A 26452-nucleotide genomic window follows, 5' to 3' on the forward strand; every position below is an offset into this window, starting at 1 on the left:
CTCAGGAATCTGACAGAATCACCAACTAGGACCAAATAACTGAGCACTCGAGTAATTTGTGCCCTTTTTTAAAGAAGAGCAAAGAAGACTTGGATTGCTTGAGACAGTCAAGCAGATTCTTCTGAAGAGTCATAAAATGGACCTGTAAGGGATGTGTGGGCAATAAGCAGGAGCAACTGGGCAAAAACCTCTTGCTAACTTCTCATTTCTTAATTTAATAAGAACAGAAATGAGGAACAGAGGGATCCAGGTCACAGGGAAACAGCCTCTGAGTGTTACAAAGGACCTCCAGAAAAGAAGCCACAGCAAATCTGTGTAAGCTGATAAAGACCTTGCAGGGCTTCACTTCTGCCAGCTCTTCCCCAAAACCATTCTGAACCGGTTTTTAGACCCAGAGCAAGGTCTAGATTTTGCTTCTCTGGGCTCTGGAGGGAAACCTCCCTCTGTGGGTCCTCTCTCCACCAGCCAGGACGAAGGCTGAGCAGATTGCCCCGATGCTGGATCAGCTGCACCGCCACAGAAATCGGCTGCACAGCAAGAGGTGTCACAATTGGACAAACACTGGCCTCCCAAAGCCAATTATCCAGCCCAGGCAATGCCCCTTGGCTGCACACAGCAAAGCATTAATGAAAAGCAGGGCCTCAAATCAAGCTGTCATAGCTGGGTAACCTCCCAGCTCGGCAGGACCTTCCCACGAGCCACCACCAGCGCCTCTGCAAGGTGAGGAGACAGTCAAGGGTGAGAACAAGCTCCTCCAGGGAGGGGGGGACAAATCTTTCCCTGATTAATTGTTTTTCTGGCTTGGTGTTCCTCTGAATGAGCCAGGGCTCAGTTCTGCTTCGAGCTGAGCTGCCTGATGGTCCCACAGGCACTTCCAGGAACACGGATTGCTCAATCCTGTGGGCAACAGGAGGCACCAGAGCAGCAAAGTCCTTGCTGTGCAGGCACTTTGAGTGGTGCAGTTGGGAGCAGAGGGGCACAGACGAGACAAAGGGGGATCACAGAATCATGGAATCACAGAATGGCTGGGCTGGAAGGGACCTGAAAGCTCATCCAGTGCCACCCCCTGCCATGGGCAGGGACACCTTCCACTGGTTGCTCCAACCTGGCCTTGGACACTTCCAGGGATCCAGGGGCAGCCACAGCTTCTCTGGGCAACCTGTGCCAGGGCATTTCCAGAACAATCAGCTCCAGGATGCTGGAGTGTTTCCTGCCAACACACACCTTGCTCAGGTTTGAACACTGGCAGAGCACTCCCCCTCCCAATGGACCTTCTCAATCTTCCCCCACCTCCAGTTCCTGACTCAGGAGCATTAAAGCACCGTGAACTTAAATTTCAAACCTCAAATTTCCAGAGCTACGTTGAACTGACCCTCACGTTGCAGGAGGTGCTGATGTGTTCTGTGCTGGAGGACAAAGGGTAGAGCCAGGACCAAATATGCCCCAAACCCAACAGCACGACCTGTACATGCAGGGTTTCACTTCTCCTTGCACCCAGGATCATGTCCAGGGGACCTCCATAGACGGTTCAGAAGACATTCAGCAGCTCACCTGCATCATCCATCTGAGACCTGACCAGCTCCCAGCTTCCACTTCAATCCAGCCACTCCCCACCTGCTGGTTTCAGTGGTTTGTAGCAAATCTTGCAGGTCTGGGCAAACCAGGCCGGGATGGCAGAGCCCTCATCCCTCCCACAGGCAAGGAGAAATCAATATTCCCTTTCCCCTTCCCGTGGCTTTCCCTGCTGGCTACCCTGGCTTCCCGTGGGAATGAGACTCAAGATGTCCTTGTCTGACCTCCTGAGATCGCCCTGACAGCTCCTGAATCCCGAGCCAGCTCCCAGCAAACCCGACAGAGGGGCAGCAGACTCGGAGAGCCGAGTCCAGGGATCCTTCAGGAAAAATCAGCCGCAGGGCAGAACGAGCCTCAAATCAGAGTGACACTGCTGGAACGGCTTCAGCACGAGCTCCAGAGCCATCTGCCTCCTCACAGCTCCCAATCCCAACCAGGCACAGCGGGGACAGGACACCAGAGGGATCTGGCAGCGTTTCCAGGGGGATGAGGAGGTGGAGATGCGAGCAGGGCGCGAGGGAGGGAAGTGGGGGGATGGGATGGACCCCCCCAAAAATCCTGTTTGCTGACAGTTTTCAAAGTCATCCAGCGAGGAGCAGACTCCAAAGCAGTGGATTCTGTCCCTGCTTAGCACAGAGCCCTGTGACCAAGCAGGAACAAGGAATGGATTGTCCCCACAAGGAGAGCTGTCCCCACAAGGACACTGGACAGGGCAGGTGTAGGGAGGGAATAATCAGCACAATGTGCAGGCAGGGAAGGGGCCCACGAGCAAATCATGCACTCAAGAGCAGAGACATAACTATGATTGTGTTGGAAATAGAAAAAAAAAGGAGTTTTTAGGCTTGAAAATACAAATTTAAAAAACCCAAACCTACCATAAACCAAAACCAACAAACCAAACAAACATTTCCCCCACCCACGGTCTCTTCTCATCTCTTTCAATATCTTTGCCTTCTCTGTGTTTCATCCTCCTGAAGGGCAGGGGAAGAAAAATTAAGATGGCAAGTGCAATTAGGACTAAAGGGCCAGGAGAAGGGATAAAGGAGAAGGTTGGAAAATGTCAGATGACTGGCAGGGGAGATCTGAACACGCCTTTAGAATCAGCTTAAAAACCTCAGTGAGCTTCTTCTAGCAGAGTTTCTAAGATTAAAGGAGCCTCACACGGATCCCATCCATCACCTCAGCACAACATAAATCCTACACACCAATCCATGCTTTGCAGGCCTGTCTGCACACTGCAGGCTGCTTCCAAGCTCTGAATTTCCCATTTCAAAAAGGAGAGTGGGGAGGAAGAAAGAGAGGAAAACAATGACAAGGGCCCTGCAGAGCAGAGGGAAAGCCAGCAGAGCAGCCAGGGTGGGCCTGGAATGCCAGGACTGCCTCGCTTGCACATCTTCCATGGAAAAAGGGATAATCCAGATTTGACCTAAATGCTGCAATCTCTGCAAACACAGAGAAAACCCAAACAGGCCCCAATCCAAAGGCATGAGCAAGCAAACCAACACCCAGAATCCAGCAAACAAACCCAGCTTGCCTAAATGGAACCCTGGTGTTGGATTTTGAACTCCTTCCTGCCCCACTCACCTCCTCCCCCAGTCAATATTTCACGTGCCCCTGCACAGGCTGGGAAGAATAAACCAACCCCCCCATAATTCACAGTGGCAGGAGCCTCCCTGCACAGCTCTCCAGGCTCTCACAGGGGCAGGGTTATTAAACATTTATGTCCCACACGTGGGGTTGTTGCAGGGCTTTGGTGCTGGGTGGATGTTCAATCCCACCAAGCTTTAATTACCCCAGCCCTGATTGCTTGCAGAGGGTCACCTCATCACAGAGCAGGGATGTGATGGAGTGGCTCATCCCCCCCTCAGCACCCACTGGCTGCATCCACACCCTTCAAGGTTGTGATCTGCCTTTTCCTGATCTGAGTGAATTCGGATTCCCATTTGAGGGAAATGGTTCAAGTCCAGGCCTGCCCCTGGCAGGAACCTTCTCTCATCCCATGAAAATTCAAGGAACCTTCTCTCATCCCATGAAAATTCAAGGTAGAGTTTTTCATGCTGAAGATATGGAACTGCAGGTCATTTCACCACCTGCAGTGTTTACTGCTGGTAAAGGCTGCAAGGACAACCAGAAGCACAGAACAATCTCTAAATCTGGAGAAATGAAATGAGCTGGGACACTTCTTGTGGGAAGAGAGGACTGAGAGAGGATGTGACAGACATCCAGAGTCACAACAATCCCAGACTGGGTTGGGTTGGAAAAGACCTTAAAGCCCACCCAGTGCCACCCCCTGCCATGGGCAGGGACACCTTCCACCAGCCCAGGTTGCTCCAACCTGGCCTTGGACACTTCCAGGGATCCAGGGGCAGCCACAGCTTCTCTGGGCAACCTGTGCCAGGGCCTGCCCACCCTCCCAGGGAAGGGTTCCTTCCCAAAGGACACAAACAGCCAGTCCTCTCCATGCTGGGGTCAGCTGAGCTCACCAAAGGCGGCTGCAAAGCCCAAGAGCTGCTGTCACACGTCTGACAATGCCAGGGAAGAGAAATCCAGGAGGGGTTGCTGAATAGGAAAAACCCATTCCTGGCTCACGTCATCCCAACCCCAAACATCCAAAGGGGCTGGGAAGGTGCTAAGGAGAGCTGTGGTGCACACATTTGTGCACAGGGATAGGGCCCTGCTGCTGTGCTCCTGAGGCACTGGCTGCAGACAGTTCCCCATGGACCTTCAGCCTGGCATGGCACAGCAGCTGCTACAGCTCAAAACCTTGAGGGAGAAACCCAAACCCTACAGCTGTAAGTAAAGAAATCCCCCATTTCTTTAGTGCAGGAACCCTACATTTATTTAGTTTAGAAACCCTACATCTACTGGGGGAAGAAACCAAACCCTCCATCTGTTGGTGAAGAAGCCAAACCCTACACATGTCGAGTGAAGCAGCTGAGGATTCAGCTCTGACCCTGAAGCTGGGGCAGCCCTGCTCTGTTAAAAGCAGACACAGGGAAAACAGAGCCAAGCAAAGACCTAGGAAATGTTGCCTGCCTTCATCTAAAGGACACAAACAGCACTGAGACATGTCCTGGTGCTGGGGGTGAGAGTTTGAGTCACAGGGAAAAGGAAGCGAAATCCAGAAATACTTGAGCAAACACAGATCAATCACTCCACATTTATTTTTGCCACAAACCCCCTCACAGAGACTGTGATTTTTTTTCCTGTTGGGATGGAAGATCCTCACAGAAGTGGTCTGGGCATCTCTGCCTTGTTCTAGGCCCAGCTCACACGACCCTGGGATTGTCACCATCCCTCTAAACTCAGATTTTTTTCCAAGTTCAGGTCACTGAATGCTATTTGTGCTTGCTGCACTTCATTTACACCACCCTGGCAGTGCTGTTACACCTTGAACAAGGCTTAAAGACCCCTTGGGGTGCAGCAGACCAGAACCTTTCAAAAGATGAAAAGCTCAGGCACAAGAAAAACTCATGAAAACAAGGTGGAAGCAGCAGCAGCAGCAACGGCTGCAGAATCTGCTCTTCCCAATTTGTCTGTGCCACACACGAACGAGCAAGGAGAAAAATCCTCTTCAGCTGTGAAAGGCAGAGATGGAACCTGAAATAATTCACAAGCTCAGAAGCACAAAAGGTTCGTTTGACCAACTCATCAAAGCACAGACGTTCTCTGATGGTGGCAACAGGCTCGGGGAAGAGCTGGGAGGGTTGCTGTGTTGTTGTTTCCCCCCACGTGCACTGGGGGTAACAAGGCAGGTTTTGGGGTGACTCCAACAGCCCTGAAGCTCCAGGTCCCCGAGCTGGGACACAAGACCCCAGAACAGGCCATTTCCCTGCTCTCCATGCTCTACTGGACCACATCCCATGCAGCGATGCACACCCACAGCACCCTCTCTCTCTCCTCCCCAGCCCCACAACAAACAGGTATTTACATTTATTTAGGTCAGACTGTGCTTCCACAGCATTTCCTGGGGCAGAAGGAGGACAACAAGAAGGTGTCCAGGTGTCCCCAGGCACCTCCTGAAAGGGCAGGGTCCAACTCTCCTGCTTTTGCCCCGAAGGCAGGTGAGGTGCCTGTGGGGCTGAACTGGCAGCAAGGTGCCTCTTCTGGTTTTTTTTTGGTAGGAGGGGGGAGTTTTTCTGTTTGCTTTGGTATTTTGGGGGTGGGCACGGTGGTTTTTTTACCTCAGTGCATGTGCTGGAAGCAGAGAAGGGATGTTCCCGGCACAAGGAAGGGGAGCAGTGTGGGATCAGTGACTGAGAACCAGCCGGGAGAAGCAGACCAGGGGACAGAGCCGGGCTTGGTCCCTCACAGGGAGGAGCCACAGAACCTCCTGTCTCAGCTCCTCCTCCCAAATCCTCTCCAGACCAAAGCCTGGGCTCAGGGTACAAACCCACAGGTCGTCAGGGACCTATTCCCACTCACAGTCAGCACTCAGGATGGAAAACTCCTGGAATCCTGAGGCAAGGGCACCGCACCCCCTTCTGTATGCGGGTCAGAGACCCAACCCCACATCAGATCATTCCTGCCCCTCCACACCCTGACAGGAAACACCTCCTGAATCCATGTGGGAGCTTCCCTGTGCTGCTGCTGCTCCCCCTGTGCCAGGGGGGCTCCCGGGGCTGGAGAGGAAAGGGAAGGTGGGACATTAAACGATGTCACATCAGCCACGGCTCTGGTGGGTTTGGGGAGATGTTGCCGTGGCGATGCTGCTCCTGGGACTCACGGAGAGAGCTCCGGACACCTTGGGATGCCCATGGACTGTCGGGATGCCCATGGAATATTGGGATGCCCATGGAATATCGGGATGCCCATGGAACGTCGGGATGCCCATGGACTGTCGGGATGCCCATGGAACGTCGGGATGCCCATGGACTGTCGGGATGCCCATGGAATGTCAGGATGCCCACGGACTGTCGGGATGCCCATGGAATGTCGGGATGCCCACGGAACGCGCCCCCTGCCCCACTCCAGCCCCAGGAGGAGCTGCGCTCACACCAAGGACGTTCCCGCTGCCCCCGCTCCAGGCAGGAAGATTCCAAGGAGCGATTGCAGCGCGCGCAGCTGCGCCGGGCTGATAAAAAGGGCACGGAAATAGCGCAGTAAATTACAGTGACAGGATCCATCATCCCAGAGCCGCACGTGCCGCGCTCCCAACCCGCAACAAAGCCCTGCTCTGCACAGCTAATGAGCAGCGGGAACGCTTCCAAGGGCAGGGAAAGCAGCGGGGCTTGGGGCAGCTTCTCTGTGTTCTTTATTTCTCGTTTTCCTTATTAACAGCAGAGCTGCTCCATTTGCATTCCCGCTGACAAGCCCCGAGCTGGCAGGTACAGCCAATAAAGCACCACGTGGGAGTGGTGCTTTTGACTGATTTTTAAAATTATTTATTTTAATATTATTGTTATTATTTCTTTTTAGAATATTTTTATTTTTCAATTTTTATTTATTTTTGTTATTACTTTATTATTTTTATTTTTATTTTTTTTTTATTTTCGTGATTAACATTAGAGCTGCTCCATTTGCACTCACGCTGACAATCCCAGAGCTGGCAGGACCACGAGTAGAGCAAATAAAGCACCATGTGGGAGGGGTGCTTTTTATGTTATTTATTTTGTCATAATTTATTTTTTATTTTTAAAATTATTTTTATTTTCAGGTTTTATTATTTATTCTTATTGCAATATTTTCCATTATTTTTATTCCAATAATTTTCATTATTTTTATTCCAATAATTTTCATTATTTGTTTTTATTATTTACTTTTATATTTTTAAAATTTTTTTTTATTTTCCTTATTAACATCAGAGCTGCTCCATTTGCATTCACGGTGACAATCCCAGAACTGGCAGGAGCACAGCAAATAAAGCACCACGTGGGAGTGGTGCTTTTTTATTATTTATTTTAACATTTTTATTATTTATATTTTATTTATAATTTTTATTTTTAATTATTTTAATTTTAATTTTTACCATTTTTTTTCTTTTTTTTCCTCATTTTCCCGATTAACACCAGAGCTGCTCCATTTGCATTCCCGCTGACATTCCCGGAGCTGGCAGGAGCACAGCAAATAAAGCACCACGTGGGAGCTGTGAGATCTCAGCTGGGGGTGCTAAAGTGACCCTTGGTGGGACTCCAGCAGTGATGTCCCTGCTGCCATATGGGGTTTGTGACACTGGACACGGCTCCCACTTGCTGAATTCTCCTGGAGCCAAGCAAGTTGCCACGGTTAAATCCCATCACATCTGCTCCCTGACTGGGCTGGGGCCGAGGGAACAGCACAGCCTGGAATCTCGCTGACATTTTATCACGGAGAAAAGAGCAGGAGATGAATTTTAGAGGAGGAGACGTGGAACAAAAGAAAGGGAAATTATCTCTTTCAACTCGAAGTCAGTTGAATTCAGTGTAAGCAAACTGCTGAGCAGCACAAAACAAAGGAAGCAGCTCAGTTGGGAGGGTTTAGGGGCACTCACTGAAGGGAATTACTGCCCCCCTCCTGGAAAGCCTCGGGATTTTTTGGGGAGCAATAAATAAAGCCACAGAACGCATTTCATTAGAAAGGAGCCTGTTCATTTACAGCCACACCAGGAAACAGAGCTGCTAAATGTGGATGCTTTCACTTGCACCCATTCCTGTGCAGAGGGAAGCAATGCTGGGCCCCAGGCTGGGATCAGCTGCTGTCAGGCTGAGCCTTAACCTGCCCTCAGCACCCATTGTCACCACATCTCATCTCCAGTTGGCTTTCCCTTTTCCTAAACTCAGATTTGAGGAACTCCAGTGCAACAGAAGGCTGAATCACTGAAAAGAAAATCAAATCCTCCTTGTTGTGCTCACAGTTTGCCTCCCTCAGCCTTTGCTGCTCATGGGCAAAATCCAAGGGGTACAAGGTGCAAAGAATTAAATATTTGTGTGAGTTTTTAATGAACAACTGAAAGCGAGTAGAGAACAGAAATTTACAGACAGGCAAGACTTCCTTCATGCTTTCAGAGCACAGAGAGGGCCTGGTCAGATCCCTCCTCTGATGGGATTTGTGATCTGTGACTGTTGGCTGTTCCTTTTCCAGCCTCCAACGGCCCCATCTGCCGGCAGCAAACACGGGAGGGATCCCAGACAGAGCTGCCACTGACACAGGAGAGACCCTGGAAGTGGAGACAAACTCAAGCATCTCCCAGATGGATTTGACCCTTACAGAGTATCTAATTCCTACCTTAGACAGCAGCCCAACACTCTCCTGTTGAAGGGCTGTTTAGTAAGCATTTATTGATTTGTGAAGTGTTCCTTGTTTTAGCTGCAAGTTCCAAGACTCCTGAAGAGCTTCCCTGCATCCCTTTGTGTTCCAAAGCCTGGCTGGGGAATATTCAGGATAATAAGGATAATAAGAGAGGGCTGAGCTACAGGAAAGGAGCTCTGGCCATCCAAATTTCTTCCATTATTCCTAATCTGGTAGTTGTGGGGGCAAAGCCCTGCTCTCCTCCAGGGCCCAGATCCCAGTCCAGACTGTGCAATCCTGATCTTTGCAGCAAACCCTCAAAGCTGAGCTGCTGTTAAAGCTGGGCCTCCCCCTGGATGGGTCTGCAGGAGGAGCTTCGTGCTGCCCTTGCACTGAGCCATCAGCAGCTTCCACAGCCTTTTAAATTACCCTCCAGTAACTGCACCTTGCCTTTCCAAAAAGGTCACCTCTCAACCCCCCAGTGGTTTCATGTGAAACCCGGGGTCACCTGGGAGCAAGGTGTCCCCCCTGCAGCTTTATCCAAGGAGGAGCTCATTAACTCACCCTGTTCTGCTGCAGGAAAAAGAGACCCTGGGTTAATGGTGCGGCCCAGTGACCTCCCTGGATGCACCAAACGAGACCAGTGTGCTCACAAAGTGGCTGCAGGCAGGGAACTCCTCCCTGGAAACCACGGAGAGCACGGGGGAGGCCCGGCTAATGATCCACAAACACCTCCTGGGGTGTGTGAGGGGCCCCCCAGGTCATCCCAAAGGGATAAATCAGCTCAGGCTGCTGGAGAAGTGCTGCTCTTTCCAGGGAAGAGACCTGGAAGATGATGATGATGAGTATCCAAGGAAGGAGTGGTGAAGCTCAGCAGCAGGACCCTGCTGAAAACAGGGAAGAAAACTCTGGACCCACAAAGCTCAGAGAAGGGCAGGGCCCACATCCTGCCCAGCCTGAGCTTGGCACTTCCAGAGAAACTCATCACACACAAAATTACAGAATTCCTTACTAAATACAGCCCATCCAGCACAACAGACACCAGCAGAGACCAGCCCTGGACTTGGCACTTTCTGCTCCCATACTGGTCAGGTTGGTTGGCTTTCCAGAAAGGGAATCACATCCCAGGCACTGCAAACACCACCAATGGGGGTGTTCCACAGGGCTACTGGGGCTTGCAGGGGGGAACTGCTGCTTCAGGCTCTTAAACCTCCCCAAAACTGAGTCAGTCCATCAGGTTTTTGGAGAGTTTGTGCAAAGCTGTGGTACCTGCAGAGCTTCAGAGTGAGTTTCTGCTCTGTGAAGTTTTTACACCCACGTGTTGGCAGCTTCTATTTGTGATGCACAGAAAGGGGTTCAGAAGTTCCAAGAATGACAAGAAAATACACATTCTAAGAAACACATTTGTAAAAATCTTGAACTAATCAACAAACCCTGTAGTTAGGACAGTCAGTCTCACCATCATCTGCTCTTGGCCAGACACATCTCACTCGTACAGACACAGATTTCAGCAAGTACCAAAAGCAGAAAATCACAGGATGGTTTGGGTTGGAAAGAACCTTAAAGCCCATCCAGTGCCACCCCCTGCCATGGGCAGGGACACCTTCCACCAGCCCAGGTTGCTCCAAGCCCCATCCAACCTGGCCTTGGACACTTCCAGCGATCCAGGGGCAGCCACAGCTTCTCTGGGCAACCTGTGCCAGGGCCTGCCCACCCTCACAGGGAAGGATTCCTTCCCAATACCCCCAATCTAACCTGCCCTCTGGCAGTGGGAAGCCATTCCCTGTATCCTGTCCCTCCAGGCCCTCACCCAAAGTCCCTCTCGTGCAATCCATGTGTCACAGCGATGCACACAGAGGCTTAGACAGGTTTCCATGTGTGACAGTTCATCAGTGGCTCTGCAGCTGATGGCCTTGACCCCCCTGGGGATGCAGGGAAAAATCCTGAAGGTCCCTTCCAACCCAACCCATCCTGTGTTTCAGCCACTGAAGTCCCTCAGGTTCCCAGACACGCTCCTTCCAGAGGGGAAAGAGCGAGTTTTTTGATCAGTAACCAAAAATGCTTCAGGTGCTGGACTCACAGCACATCCCACCTCACTGCAGGCACAGAGAGCACCACCAAAAACAGCCTTCAAAAAACCCAGGCCGTGACCAAACCGGCACTCTGGTCCCTTCCACGGGTTGAGCCCAGGAGAGGCAGCAACGCTGCTTTAAACAAACCTCGAGCTGAGCTTTTTAAAGCACTTGAGCTGAGCTTTTATTTTACCTTCTGCAGGAAGAGGACGATCCTGACGAGCATCTTGGCGTGCAGCTCCTCCAGGGTGAAGAGGGTGCGGGGCGTGCGGATGAAGAGCTTGGTCTTGCCGTAGGCCACGTCGTGCTGGAAGCCGTGGCACTCGATCAGCTTCCTCACGGCCTCCTTGTCCGAGGACAGGTCGTGGTTTGGCCACGTGAATTCCGAGATCATCTTGTACCTGGCGGGATTAGGGACAGTTTGGAGATGGGAACGTGTCATTGAGGGTCCTCAACGACGCTGACCTTCAACAGGTGTTAGGAGTGATCGAAACAAACCCTAATAAAACTGATTGTAGGTAGAAGAGCCTCAAAGATGCTCCCTGGAGGGATCGTGATCCTCAAAACCCAAGAAAGATGAACTTAAAAGACATTCTGTGAGAAGCTGAAAAGGAATGCTAGGAGGAGCTCATTTCATCAGCACTGAGCTGATGCAAGAGGACAAACCTCAGCACTGGCCTCCTGCAGATCTGGCAGTTCCATTATTCACACTCGGCATACAATTTTAATGTTTTGTTGGTTTTTTTTGGTTTTTTGTGGGGAAGGAAAGCTTTGGTTCACTCATATCCTGCATCAGAAGCCACCTGCAACCAATGGTTTTGTCAGAAGACCCAGATTTTAAAAATCCTGCACTTGGGGAGCCAAAGTTCCAACAGACTCTGTTCCCCCAGCAGCAGAGCCTTGACTGCCCCAGCCTGTGCAACCCCCACTGCCTGGGGCTGTGGGTCAGTCATTCCTCCCATCCTCCCCCTCCAAACCCCTCTTCCCAACTACACAAAACGCAGCTTGGAACCAAGAGAACTACAAATCAAACACGAAGGGTGAGGAGCAGCCCCCAGCTCTCTGTAAAGACTTCCCAGCCCTGCAAAGTGCTGATTAGGTGAACAGGCCTTTGCAAAAAGGCAACAATGAATTTTCTGCACAAGATTTATGGGCATAATAAAAACTGTAATAGACACTTTCCCTGCGATTGGACCCACGTTCATGTTCTAAATAAAACAGGCACGGAGCAATCTCAGCCACTTCTCACTTAAAAGCCCCCCGAGCCGAGCCAAGTATTAATTTCAGTGTTTCAGACATTCAGAAATCTCAGCTACACTTGAACAGCCACACAATCAGCCTTTTCCTGGGGGTGGGGGCACTGCAGGAGGTGCTGAACGGGCTGAAACAAGCCCAGATGGAAACACATCCCAGTGTCACGTTCATTCATCAAATCAGCCTTTGGAATACGCTGTGGAAAAGGGGGAAAATGGAGGTGCACAGTAAACAGGGAACACCATCAGCTCACTGCTTAATAAACAGCCCTATAAAACCCCTGTTCAGACTCACAGAAGAGGATTTTGCACATGCACTTGGCTGGCAAAAGCATCCCTGCTCTCAAACACACCCAGGACATCAATACTGCACACTGCTTCCCTGCCCTGCTCTGCTCTCCTCAGGAAAATGTTCCTGCAAGAATGGATTCACTGGGAAAATCTTCCACCTTGGGACAAATGTGTCAGGAAAAAATGAAAAACAAAGAGCCAAGTAGGGTGGGAGTGCAGACCCCAGGGCTGGGAACCAGGGGATGGACCAGGCTGGGAACATGACCATGGACCAGGCTCCGAGCCAGGCCTGTCCTGCCAAGGGGAGCAGGAGAAAAGGGATGGCAGAGAACTGAAAACCTGCCCCAAACGTTAAATCCTCTTCCTCCTTTCCAACAAAGCCCCCTATGGCACCCAAAGACACCCCTGAGGCCAGTGGCCCCCCTGCTCTGTCCCCCAGGTGGGGGGTATCCCAGCACTCCGGCTGTTCCTGTCCCTCCCACGTGTCTCCAATGCCACCAACTCCTTCCCTGCAGCTCCAGCACGGTCTGGCTGCCACAGCCACTCACAGCCCCAGCCTGGCTGCTAATTATAGCGAGGCAGAACCCAGAATAAAGCTGCTCACTGCCACCACAGCCCTCCCTTGGCCTGCCTGCACATCCCACAGCTTCCCAGGGCACTCACCCACTGAACATCCCTTCCCAGCCACCTCTGTTCTCCCTCAACCTCACTGTGGGAACACCCAGCATGGACAAGGCTGCTCCTGGAGCAAACAGCTCCCAGTCCAGCTCTCCTAAGCCACAGAACCACGAGGCTTTGATGACCAGCACTGGGGGTGCAGATGCAGCTGGGCCACTCCCCCCTTCCCACCGCCCGGTCACAGCTCCCGGTGTCGCTTCCACGGCACGTGTGACACGGCCTGGAATAGGCACATGTGGGGAAAAGGGTTGGATTACACTCACATCCCCCTTCCTGAAACCCAACCAGCATTTTTTGGATAGCAAGTTATATATTAAAGCACAAGAATCCATCCCGCCCACGGAAGGTTCACGTGTGGCACCTGACTGGAAGATGCAGGGAAGGCACAGCAACCCCTGACCCAGCTGAAAATATCTAGAGCTCACTTTCTGCAAACTGGAAAGGGCAGCCTGGCTTGCACAGAGCTCAAAGGGTTTTTTTTTTTCATTTCAAGGCAAGTTAAAAAGGACAACATCTATTCATTGACTGTGCTTCACTTCATTCCTGCTGGGAGAGAGGAGATATCAACCACCTTACAGGATTTAGGGCTAAACAGCACCAAACTCTTCTCCTACAGAAAGGAGAGTTGGTTTTTTATGTTTTATATGCACATGGACATACATGCACTCATATATGTATTATATATGTATGTTATCTCTTATCTATATATAACCAGATCTAGATCTTCTGTGGTCTCTAAGAGGAACCAGCAACACAAAACCCAGGGATCTGTTCTGGGCTCAGAACACCTGAGAGTCTCAGGGGCCTGTCAGGGAGTTAAATGTTAAATGTCTGTTTGTGGGCCTGAACTTTGTCATATCTTTGTGAATGTAAGCCAACAGATGACAAAGTTACATCTCAAAATCACTCAAGTTCTGCCTTTAGACCTGCCCCACATGCACTGCAAGAGCCCAGGCTGAAGGGCCTGGAGTCTCCTCCACATTCCCAATCTCCAAATAAGCCTGGTAAGTGTAAATATAAAGGAACAGATGTGATCCCTGCTCTAAACCAGCTCAGAAACGTGCAGCTTGTACCACAAGATCATACCCCCCAGCCCCTAGGAGGGAATGGCTCACCCAAAGACAAGGAACAAAGAACTCTGGAAGACAACCCAAAACAATATCCAGGCCAGGAGGCCAGAGGAATATTCCCCCTCACTTTTTAATTCAGAGAAGTCAGCGTAGAGCAGGCTCAGAGCAACCCCCCCGACACACAAACCCAGTGTCTGAGCCCACACTGGGGGTTTGGAGGTTTAATCCCACTCCAGGGCTGAGCAGAACACGTGTCCCCAGCAGCCCAGAAGCTGCAGCAGTTGCCATGTGCTGATTTGGTTTCCTGGCTGCAAACACTTCGGGGCCGCAGCTTACGGGAGCTCATCAAACATTCATTAAAAACAAAGCAGCTGTTTATATTAACAGTGATTACACAGATCTGAGGAGTAAATTGTAATGGATTCCACATGTGAGGTGAAAGCACACTCCCAGCAGTGCAGAATGTTCAGGGAAGCTGATCCCCAAGCACTGCAGGCTGGATTTAGGAAGCTGGAGCCTTTCGTTCCACTGTGGGGATCGGGATCTATCCAGGCAAATCTTCACTCTGAGCAGCAGCAAATCTTTCACCAGCACTTTGTTTCTAACTCATGACCTGCTCAGATAGTTCATTTTCTTTTCTACCCCCATGGCCCTTTCCTCCCCTGATTCATTAACAGAACTGGAACTCCATTCCCTGTTCCATCAGAGGAGGTTGAATTCGCAGGGCCAGTGTCAAATTACTGAAGCCTTAAGGCAAATTTCAATCTAAAACATGTCATTTGCCACAGGTCTGGCGGGAATTAAGGGGGCAAAAAGTATCAAAAACATGCTTGATGGGGTCATGATATCATCCCTTTCTCAGACATCCAGTTTTGAAGTGGTTTCCTCCCACACAGTGTCACTGTGGACCTTCCCCAGACACACCACGTCTGTCTGTCCCTCCCTGCAACAACCAATGTTCAGAGAGAAAAACACAAGTTAATTAGCTCAGGTTTTAGGGTTATGCTCTGGGGAAGGACCTCATTACACATTCCTGCTGTGGGGTAACACAGTAAATGGAACTCAGCAGACAAGGAGTTGGGCTTGAGCAGGACACACACCTTGACACAAAACCGGAGCAAGGGGGGATCCTGTGAGACCCAACAGCTGATTTACACCAAACACACCCACAGCCACAGGCTCAAGAGTCCCAGAGGACTTGACTTCACTCTAGAGGAGAGCCAAATCCCACTCATTTACATAGATTTACACATTCAGGTTTTATGAAAACTCCTGCAGGAGTGAGATGTGAACGGGGCGGATGGTTTAATGCAAGGAAGTGCATCCAAACACACAAAATGTTTTTTGGGGGGGGAAATGAGGCTTTAAGGATAGGGAAGTGTCAGGAAATAGTTTAATTGAAAATACCAGCTTTGGGAGTTGGGAATAAAGGCTTAATTCCTTTTTTTTTCCTGAATGGTAAACTCCAAGAAGAGAGCAGCCTTCAACCTCTGGTCTACAAGACCAACGCTTTTCATGAACTATTCGAGTGGTTTAGAAGTTGAATATTTTGCTTTCTAAGGCTCCAGTGACAGGGAACAGAATAAGGAGGGCTGTGAAGTGGAAGAGTGGAAGAGTGTGGTGTCGAGGAAGGCGAAAGTGGGCTTGTTTGGCGGGGATTTTTGGAAGGGGGGAGAAACGGAACAGGGCGAGAACGCGCGTTAAAGTATTTCCCGAGGCTCAAAGCCAACAAAACAAAGAAGAAACCAATAAAACACTGCAAGGGGCTGATCCATCCCCCTGCCAGCAGCTCTTACCTGTGCAGGAACTTCTCGTAGGTCTGGCGGTAGGCGAAGCCCGCCCGGCGCACCCGCACGTTCTCCAGCAGCCCCAGGTACTCCACCTGGTGCCGGCACCGCTCCTCGTCGAACAGCTGGGGGGATTTCTTGTCGTTGGGCTTGATGCAGCGCACGTAGTAGGGCTCCTGGGGGGACAGATCACACCCAGGGTCACCCAGGAGAAGGAAAGGTCTGAGCACACACAGCTGTCCCCTCAGTGAAAACTCCCTAGACATAAAACGCCGTCACGTTGAGTGTTTGGGGTGAGCACAGAAAGCAAGTTCTGAATCCCAATCCTGTGGGAAATCTGCAGCTGTATCAATTTCTGCTCCATTCCATCCTCTGCCTTTTCCCTCCTTCCTCCATGCACGATTTGGGAGTTGGGGATAAAGGCTCAAGTCCTTTTCTTCTGAATGGTAAACTCTAAGAAGGGAGTCGCTTTCAATCCTTGGTGTGCAAAGATTGGCCTGAACAAAACCAGAAGTGAACTGAAACAAACCCCAGATTTTGTAATTGCTGACACTGACTGTGATACATCTCTCCTGCCAAAAGTCAAGAACCATCCTGCAGCTGCATTTGGGCAAACAGAAGCTAACACCTGAACGTGTCTGATGCAGTGAAGCTGTTAAGGTTGATGCTCTGCCTAGGAAACAACTTGTGAGGAAGAGATGTATTTACACGGAATAAGGAACATGGAAGTCATTGCCCTGTTGGATATGGCTTTCCCAGCATCTCCTCTAAAAGCAGCATGGATTGCTCCAGCTTTTCCCAGTATATTCTGAATTGGAAGGGACCCACAAGGATCTTCAAGTCCAGCTCTTCAGGGAACTTGCAGGGACTGAACCCACAACCTCAGCATTATCAGCACCAGGCTCTGACCAGCTGAGCTCATCTCAGTTTTAGCTGTGCTGAACCAAGTCTAAACCCTGTTCCAACAGGCCTGAAGGGTGGGAACGACTGAACTCCAACCTCCTGCTGCCTCCAGCCCTCAGGACAAACACAAACCAGAGAGAGTTCCTCTCTCTGCACCCCCCTGGACGTGCAGGGGGCAGAGAAGGTGGAACAGGGATGGGTGAGCTTTACTCCCCACACAGTCCAGGGGTCCTGCCCCTGCCTGGGCTGATCCTGGATGCTCTGGTGTGTCCCACACCTTTCACTGGGAGATCAGGCCTGTTAGAGTGTTTTGATGTTTCATTTTTAGTCGATTAAAGGCAGCTTTCAGTTAGGTCAACGTGGTCTGTAACCAGCACCAGTGGGAGGGGTGGCTTCAAGGCCTTTACACTTGGGCACTTCCATCCCACTGGGTCTTGGAGTTAATTCCTTTTTTTCTCTCCACAGCCATGAGATGTCCCCTTTGATGACCACAACTGATAACCAGGAATGACATTTCAGCAGCTTTGCCCTGGACAGGAGGAAGCTGGGGCTGTGAAACTGCTCCCAGGAACCAGAGGGAGCTCCAAAGGGAAGCCCCCAAGGATCTCCAGAGGAGTCTGTTGTGTCCCAGCACTCCTGGACAGCCTCAAGAACCCACAATGGTAACAAAGAGGAGAGTGGTCTGGGCAAGGGGAAAAAAGGGGGTTAATTCAGTGAGAACAAATGCAAAGGTCCACATTTAGCAGAGACAGCTGATTAATAAATAAACTGATTTTACAAAGAGATGCAGGAGTTCAAGCTGACACGAGGCAGGTTCATGTTTTTCTAGGAAAGGGCACAAGAAGAGGAAAACTGCAAGACAAAAAAAAAACCAACAGATTTCTGGTTCTCTGAACACCTCACACAGGGCCCTGCAGTTCAAGTGGGAACAGTGAGTCAGTGCAGGCAAGAACAAGAAAGATAAAAAAAAAATCCAGCAAATGTGACTTAGAGGAAATACAGTTTTAGTCCAGAAGGACCAAGGAGCCACAGAACCATCCTGGTGTAGATTTTATGCATTTAAAGGGTAGATAGGGGGAAATGTGAACATTCAGTTTTAGGACACAGAAGAATTGGCTTTAACCATGGTATAAAAACTCAAATTACAGGCTTCAGGAAAACAAGGAGTGGGAGCAGAGCCTGAGGAAAGGAGGGATTCTCCATCACTAGAGAGAACAGCCTGAACGAGCACCTGAAAGGGAAGATACAGGCAGAGGTGTCCCCAAACAGGAGGTGAATTGGGTGCACTCCCAGGGTCCCCTTCAGCCCTACTTTCTATGATCTCTCTGTGATTTGAGCTCACCCCCCTCATCTCAGGATAATGGGAAAGGCCTGGAATTGCTGTTTCCCTTCAGGAATGCTGAAGAAACAGGACCAGCCTTGACTATTCTGGGTTATCCTAAAAGCATATCCTAAAAGCTATTATATAAGGCACTGGGGAAGGTTTGGGGCTGGAATGTTTCCCTGCTTTCTCAAGGATGCCATCAGCAGCAGGAGCCTGGGATTTCTCCTGGAGGGTTGTCCTCGGGATGGGAACATCGAGCGACGAGGAGAGCGAGGAAAATCTGAGCTAAGCACCCACAAAGAGCTGGCAGCATCCTGGAGCTGCCCACCCTCCAGGAAGCAGCCCAGGAGCAGGGATAGGTATGAGGAACGTGGAACAAACAGCAGGATGTGTGGGCAACATCCGTCCTTATGTCATCTCCCTTCTCCCAGTAACTCCAGTGCTCCCACAAAGTGTGTCAGGCACAGCTCCTCCACAGCCTTCTTGGCTCCTCTCCTTCCCAGGGGACTGAGGCAGAGCAGGACACAGGGAAACAGTGCCCAGCTCCCCAAAAATCAGCTGAGCCCCTGCCAGGGCAGCACTGTCCTCATTCAGCTCTTCCTCAGGGAGCAGAGGGCTCACAGGAGGAATTCCAAGGGTGCAGCTTCCCCAGGACACTTCAAGGCCACACTGGATGGGGTTTGGAGCAGCCTGGGATAGTGGAAGGTGTCCCTGCCCACAGCAGGGGGTGGAATGAGATGGTTTGGCACTGACCAGGCTCCCCAGGGCAGTGGGCACAGCCCCAAGGCTGCCAGAGCTCCAGGAGGGTTTGGACTGGATGGTCCTTGGGGGTCCCTTCTAACTCACAATGTTCTGTGATTCTGAGATGAGCTTTAAGATTCCTTCCAACCCAAACGATTCCAAGATGATTCCAAGATGATTCCATTCCACCAGGCAGCTCTGCTCTGTGTGAGGTCTCCTACAAAGTCACCAGCACGGAGCACTTCCTTCTGCCATGGTAATTCACAGATCCATGGAATCATTGAGGTTGGAAAAGACCTTTAAGACCATCCAGCCCAGCCATCAACTCAGCACCACCACTGTTTTCTCCACTAACCCACACCCACAGGTTTTCTCAACACTTCCAGGGATGGGAACTCCACCACTGCCCTGGGCAGCTGTGCCAGGGCTGGACAGCCCTTTCAGTGACAAAAGTTTTCCTGATATCCAACCTAAACCTTCCTGGCCGTTTCCTCTTGTCCTGTCTCCTGTTACCCAGTACTCTGTCAGGAGCAGAGTCACCAACATCAGGTGGTGCCAGGCCATGCCAGACCTGCCCTGTGCTGCACCTGATGGCAGGAGGAGCATAAATCACTTTTTTGAGGTTGATAGCACAAATATCCCACATTCAATCCACAGAATTCCAACACCTTGGGAACACAAGACCCCAATTAAAGAATCACTGGGTTGGAAATTGGGACATTGAGGATCATCCAGTGCCACCCCCTGCCATGGGCAGGGACACTTTCCACTATCCCAGGTTGCTCCAAGCCCTGTCCAAGCTGGCCTTGGACACTCCCAGGGATCCAGGGGCAGCCACAGGTTCCTTGGATAACCCATCATTAGGAGCATGAAGTCATCCCCCCTCTGCCTCAGGGGAGATGGTGTCTGTCCCTCCCTGCTGACACAGGACCCCAGCACAGCCCCATCAGGGACAGCCCTGCCACTCAGAAATGCAAAAAAAACCCCTCCAATCTGTGACTCCAGGTTGGGCACAAAGGGGACCAAATGTGTCTGCTTTTGATATAAAAGGGCTGAAACCCTTTGGAAAGCGGGATTGGGAAGTGCCTGCACAGACAGGAGATCATCCATCAGTGCAATTACAGTGCAATTAAAGCCTCTCAGCAACGACAGCTTCAAGGGTAAATTCTAAAGTAGATTATTCCAGGCTTCCAATCCCCCCAGCCCCAGCTCTTCAGGGGGATAATTATGCAGCTCCCATTCTTCCTGTCAGAGAACTGCACTTTCTAAAGGGAAGAACTGAAATGCAGAGACACAAAGACCCCGCTCTGAGAGCTCTTCAGATGCCTAATTGCAACCCGTTTTATTTTTTAATCAAACCCGACGATTTTAAGGTTTTTAGGTGTTAAAAAAAAGAAAACAAACCAGTTTCGAGCCATTGCACACTAAACAAACTCCTCCTTCAGAGGTTTCTTTTCAACAGTTTGTAGCTCTTGGATGAGAGAGGGGGTAGGAGACAGGACTGACAAATTTGTGCTGGATTTGTCCCATCAGTCACAGCTGGTGACATTAAAACTTACTGGAGATGAAGCCTGTCAGCCTGGATAGGAGAGGGGAGGGATGGAAGGAAGAGTCAAACAAAAGGAGTTGCAGAGGAGGTGGGGGGGGGGGAAGAAAAGAACAGAACAAAGGAAGAGATGCACGTCCAGAGAGCTCCCAGAGCAGCTCTGGGGCAGCCACAGGACCCTCCTGCGTCAGGATTTACAAAAAATCCACCCAAAATGATCCTCCTCAGAGAGACCAAATCCTCCAGGGAACAGCACAGAGGCAGGAAAACACGGGCTTGAGAAAAGGAATGTGGCAACTCAGAGAGCCAGTCGGGTTTTCCATCGAAAAAACCAACCAAAATAAGAGTGGTTTTTTTCTGTCTACCAGAGGTTTGTGCCCAAAAGGCTCTTGGGGTAAGACCTTAAAGGTCTTTTCCAACCTTAACAATTCTGTGGCTCAGTGATTATTGTTATTCCTGCCCCCCAAACTGGCCCTTTTGGAGACTATTCCCCCAAAAAGGTTTAAAGGTACTGCTGGTACAGCCAAAAAACCCTTCAGCTTTTCAGGAAGGCCAAATGCGTGTCAATGAAGAGGAGCTCCTGGGCTGCCACCCTGTTTTGGGGACTGTAGAAAACTGAGCATAAAAATATGGTTTAAAGAGTTTTCAGGGAATGTATGAACAGCCCAGGTGGAAGGGGAGGCCAGGATGAGGCAGCAGCTCTGCCTGCACTGGGCACACTCAGATAACGTGAATAAATCATCAGCTCAAACTGCAGCAAAACTCAAGCCTTTCTTCTTGGATTTTTGAGAAACAGCTGAGCAAAACATGAACTGGTTTTACCTCTCCCTATGGAACCTTATTCCTGTGACACCCCTAAACCACAGCAGCTCACACAGCTTGTGCAAGGCTGTTTTCAGAGCTGTTTCCATCAGCTGTGACCACAGGCTTCCCAAAACAGCCCTGCAGAGCCTGAACCACAGTCAGACACGCAGATGTTGTCGCTGTTGCTCCCCACAAGTGCAGCTCCAGCCCCCAGGTCAGCATGGAAAAAATGAGTAGCAGGGCCCCAAGGGAGGGTCAGAGCACCTGAACTGCAGGGGTGGTGTCCCCAAAACAGACAGTGGCTTCACCAGTCCCTGCAGGGGGAGGGCAGAGACAAGGATCCCAACTGGCAAGGGCCCAGAGCACCCATTGATTTGTGCACAGCCAGTATCTCAAAATCAAGGCTTGAATGCCCAGCTATTGGCTGGCTAATGACATGCACATATCGTTAACTGTCCCCAAAGTGACCTCAGAGAGACCCCCAGGGCAGGGCAGCCACACAGAAGCACTCACTCCCCCTCTGCACTCTGATTTACTGATTGAAGTGCACAGTGATTGTGCTCAGGAGCCTCATCCAACAACCTCCCCAGAATGAAATCCTGGCTGCAGGATGGGCCTCACCAGTATTTCCTACAACTCCCTGACAGGAGGGGGGAGATGGGATTGGGGGTCGGGCTCTGCTTCCAGGGAACAAGGGACAGGAGGAGAGGGAACGGCCTCAGGCTGTGCCAGGGGAGGTTTCAGCTGGATATGGGAAAATCTCAACAGAAAAGGAGGAAAACCCAGATATCTTCAGTACAAGTTTCTCAGTGAAGGTTTAGGGAAGGCAAAGAATGGGAAAGGACTACACTGAGACCCAAATTCCTCGTGAATTTGGCCTGCAAACAGCTCCTGGTTACGCCTTGGGAAAGGCTGGCATTTGGGAGATAGTGATGATAAATGGTCTGAAAGGAACTCACTCCACACAACCCAGCCAATTCCAGTGAGGAATGCTGGTACCCACTGCCTCAGGATGGAGAAGGTGCCATTCAAACCCCTCATGCCCTGCTGGGAGCTGCAGGGATTGCTCAAACCACCACAGGGCATTCTCCTGACCATTCTATTTTTACAGCTTGCAGGTGGCCTGGAATAATTATTCCAGTGAACAAGGAAATGAAGTTTTTTCCATGGCCACCTGCTGAGCCTCCCTGCTGTCCCCCCTGCTCACAGCCCTTCACAGCAACCCCACAGTGTTTCTGTCTGCACTGAACCCCCTCAGGAGGTGCCTCAGGATCCCCCACATCGGGCTGGGCAAGAAGGAGCAGCATCAAGGAGAATCTTTTCCTTCCCCACCTGCTCCTTTTCACAGCCCAGAGAAAACCTCCCTGTGCTCTTGACACCTCTGCACCAAATCCAGGTTAGGCCCAGCCAGCAGATTATTTGGAGGACTGAGAGATCAGGTAAATCCTGACTCTTTGGACACTCAGAATGAAGTCTGTCCCCATCTCCCCATCAGGGTCACAGCCACCTTTTCCAGCCCCAACAGCTCGTGCTTTGCCATCCAGGAAAGCTCCTCTCTGGCTGCTGGGGGAGGATCTCTCTCAGTTTTCATCAGTGGTGCCTGTTTTAGCAAGACCTGGCCCTGGGCTGGGCCAGCAGGGGCCTCCTCTTGGCAGGCAAAATGTGCTGGGGGTTCTGTTCCCCAGTGGGGAGGCAGCTCTGGGGGGCTCCCAGCCCCTCCTGCAGAGCTGCTGCTGCTGCTGCACAGCAAACCCACTCCTGAACGAGACCTCTCCTCACCCTCTGACACGGCAAAGAGGAGGGAAGAAGGAACTCACACAGGTCTGGCTGTATTTTCATGGAAACCCATTGGATTTGGGAGCCAGAGAGAATCTGAACACCATGAACGACCTCCTCTGGGCCCTCTGTCAAAGAGCTTTGCTAAAGATAATTGTTCACCTGATATAATAATTATCACCTAAGACAGACTGGCTTTCCTATGAGTGAAAGCTCCACTGGTCCCAGAGGAACCAGAATTCCAGGTTTTCTATGGAGGGGTGGCAGGTGACCCTCCCATGAGATCTTCCCAGCTGCCCAGGGGCACATCCAAAGCTGCTCTGCCTCTGATCAGCTCAGCTCCCTGATGGATGGCAGTGATGGGAAGGGGGGAGAAGCTTCCCCCCAGCTCATGAGGAGCTGGAGTCAACTCTGAAGCAGAAATCTTTACCTTCAGTGCCAGGTTGTCCACCAGGGCAATCATGGAGTTCTTGAACAGAGTAGCAGCTGTCAGAGGTCTCTTGGTGACCTCAGTGATGCCCAGCTTCCCTTCAGGCCACATCATCTTCAGCACAGGGTTGGAGCTACAAGAGAGTGTCTTTAATTCCCAGTCTAACAGCACTTCCACTCCATTCAAAATTCAGCAGCTCCACTGCTGCTTTCAGCTCACAGAGCATCAGCCAAAGCACTGTGACATCCCAGGCACAACATCTCCTGATTCTGAGAGCAAGTTCAAGCTTACAACTGAATATTCTGAAAAAAAAAAACACCAACCAAGCAGCACATTCTCTCTTCAGATCAGGATGTGCAGGGATGGGACAGTGACAATCCCTCTGGGGTGATCCATCAAAGGCAGGGTCTGATTTACAGACACAACATAACGAATTTAATCAAAACAGAAGAGAGCAAGACCCACAACATCCTCCCTGGGAAACTGTGACCTGATTTCAAGCTGTGTTTCTGCACCACTCTGGATATATCAAGCAATTTACACACTTTAGCCTATCTTTTTGAAGGGCTGAGGGTGAGGTAAAGTGGCCCTGATGGATGGCAGGAGCTGGGGAAGAGACAGGGACTGAGCTCCAGCAATGCAATGGCCAATCTGTCACAGCTTTAACGTGCTGCAAGTGCTGTTTGGGAACAGGCTTTTCCAGAGCCTTCACAGGAAACAGGCTAAATTTAACAAAGCCTCTGCACAGCAAATATTTTGCAAGGTTTTTTGGTCAACGGGAAGTGTTCAAAACAGGAACAGTGGGGCTGTTCAGGGCAGCACAGAGAGTCAACACCACAGCACAGGGAAAGCAAGTTAATGCTGCCCAGGTAAAACAGGGTGTTTGTGCCACGGTTACCAGGGTCAGAAGGTGTTTTTCAATGCCAGCTGGGAAGGAAAGCAGCTCTCTGGGCACTCACACACACATTCTGATGGGTTTCCAACCTGCTTCTCAGAGGCACTTTGGCCTTGCCCAGCACGTGAGGTCACGGTTTCCATTTTCATGTCACTGCACATGTGAAAGGACTCAAATCTATCTGCCCACTTTACCCTGTAATTTCTTTCCAAACAGGGGGTTTTAGCTGAGGGCAAGGATATCTGTTGTTGACCAAAGCTACTCATCAGCATCCTTAGCACTGATTAAAGCCAGAGCAGCGATGGCACATCTGCAACTGGCCCAAAAACCTGGTTAATGACAAATCAGGCAGCACAAGCAATCTCTGCACTATCTTGGTTGCACAATCAGTTGGTTTCAAACCAGCACTTTAAATTTAGTGCAATTAAAGGCTCTGTCAGAACCAAACCGACACGTACAGGGACTTTAACCTGCAAAATCAAACTGAGAGCCCTCAGGTCACGGTGGGTGGGCAAAGATCAGATCCCCAAGCAATGTGTTTGTTCACACAGAGACAGAGCCAGTGAAAAGCTCAGTCTCTGCTACCATCCCCTCCACAAAACAGGACTCTGACAAATCAGCTTAAAATTCACCTCATTGATACTCCTACCTGTTGTACATGAGGCGCTTGAAGTCTTGAAATAAAGTGTCCTTGTTTTTGTCAATAAATCCAGTGACTGAGTAGCTAAAAAAAAAAAAGGAAAATGGAGTTAATTGCAAAGCAGCAAAGCCCTCCTGTGAACTGCTGGTTTCTGGGTGGAATCAGCATCCCTGGACTCCTACAGACACTGCAGATCCCTGGTTCAGAAAAGTGTTTGAGCTGTGCACGTAAAGGCTGAGACACCTCCTAGGGCTTGGGCAGGTCATAGGTGGCCCAAATTCAAGAGTTACACTCAGGATTTCTGCCCCTAAACCGAGTGTTTGAGCCTAAATCCTAAGGAAATTAAGGTTTGATTTCAGTATGTCTAATCTGCCCCTCTCTTGGTGTCAGGGAAGATCCTCTGGTAGGAGAGGGCCTGAAATCAGGAGCAGTGACTGGGGAACTCTCCTGGAAATCCAGACACACACACACACATTTTGGACTCCTCCCCATTTTTATTCCCACAGAAACATCACTGGATGTTTCTGGAACATCACTGCTTCAGAGTTTTATCTCTTCTCCAAGACTCAAGTGCTCTGTCCTCAAGGAAAAGGCCCAAAGTCTCCCCATTCGGTGACTCCCACTCGGTTCTTTCCTGAGCTCCAGATCCCACCTGGGAATCTGCACCCAAACTGCAGCTCTGGGATGAAGAGCATGCAAATCCCTGCAGGGAGCCACCCTCAAACCATAAAATCATGGGATGGTTTGGGTTGGAAGGGACCTTAAAGCCCATCCTGCCATGGGCAGGGACACTTTCCATTAGCCCAGGTTGCTCCAACCTGGCCTTGGACACTTCCAGGGATCCAGGGGCAGCCACAGCTTCTCTGGGCAGCCTGTGCCAGGGCCTGCCCACCCTCAAATCTCCAATATGAATACACTGGTTACTCTCCTAAATTGTAGGTAAATTTTATTCCAAGTTAAAAGAAATCCTGAGTTATTCCCTCAGTAACTCCCTGCAGACTCTGCTGTCGCAGGAAATCACACCAATCCCACAGCATTAAATGACTCCAGTGATATTCCAGACAGCTTTCCCAGGGAACATGTGCACCTTTCACTTCCACTTACTCCTCCTTCCCACTGCTCCCACCTCCTGTACACGTTCCTGACTTCCCACCCCTCCTGCAGGTTAAACCCCCCCATGCTCTGAGCTCACACTGATTGAGAATTTAAAGCCAGAGTTACATAATCACTCTAAACAGATGTCTAAAGCAGATTTTATTAGCTCAGTGTAGCTTCCTTGCATAAACACTGCTGCCTTTTTTTCCCTCCTTTTTTTTCCCTGGAGCTCAGCTCTCCCCTCACCCTTCCTTTTGTCTCCTTCCAAGCACAACCCCCCACTCTGGAGAGCAGCAGATTTAATTGATAAGCCAATGCTGCACACTGTAATTGTGGGTGACAGAGCTCTGGCTGGCAGCAGTAAATCAG

General features: G+C 50.5%; 2 protein-coding genes across 6 annotated transcripts in view; both read right to left on the reverse strand.

The window, feature by feature from the left end:
* Positions 1 to 10380, reverse strand: part of GPATCH8 (G-patch domain containing 8) — a 173739-nt gene extending 163359 nt beyond the window's left edge. The window contains exon 1 of one of the 5 annotated variants that reach the window (XM_050334740.1): positions 10360 to 10380. The gene's annotated coding sequence lies outside the window, so the exon portion shown is untranslated. Of the gene's footprint in view, positions 1 to 1063; positions 1081 to 1105; positions 1127 to 3859; positions 3973 to 10359 lie in introns of those variants that run through there. The other 4 variants (XM_050334735.1, XM_050334736.1, XM_050334734.1 and 1 more) reach the window with 4 other exon arrangements.
* The window catches only part of MYO1D (myosin ID), a 140698-nt gene that overhangs the window by 68171 nt on the left and 46075 nt on the right, over positions 1 to 26452 (reverse strand). The window contains exons 13-16 of the mRNA XM_050334749.1: positions 24998 to 25072; positions 23454 to 23586; positions 15939 to 16105; positions 11044 to 11251 (exon numbers count right to left, since the gene is read on the reverse strand). Of these exons, the coding sequence (XP_050190706.1) occupies positions 11044 to 11251; positions 15939 to 16105; positions 23454 to 23586; positions 24998 to 25072 (583 nt within the window). The remainder of the gene's footprint in view (positions 1 to 11043; positions 11252 to 15938; positions 16106 to 23453; positions 23587 to 24997; positions 25073 to 26452) is intronic.

The sequence above is a fragment of the Myiozetetes cayanensis genome, unplaced genomic scaffold (assembly GCF_022539395.1).
Source record: "Myiozetetes cayanensis isolate MyiCay16 unplaced genomic scaffold, myiCay2020 scf58, whole genome shotgun sequence".
Taxonomy (NCBI): Eukaryota; Metazoa; Chordata; class Aves; order Passeriformes; family Tyrannidae; genus Myiozetetes; species Myiozetetes cayanensis.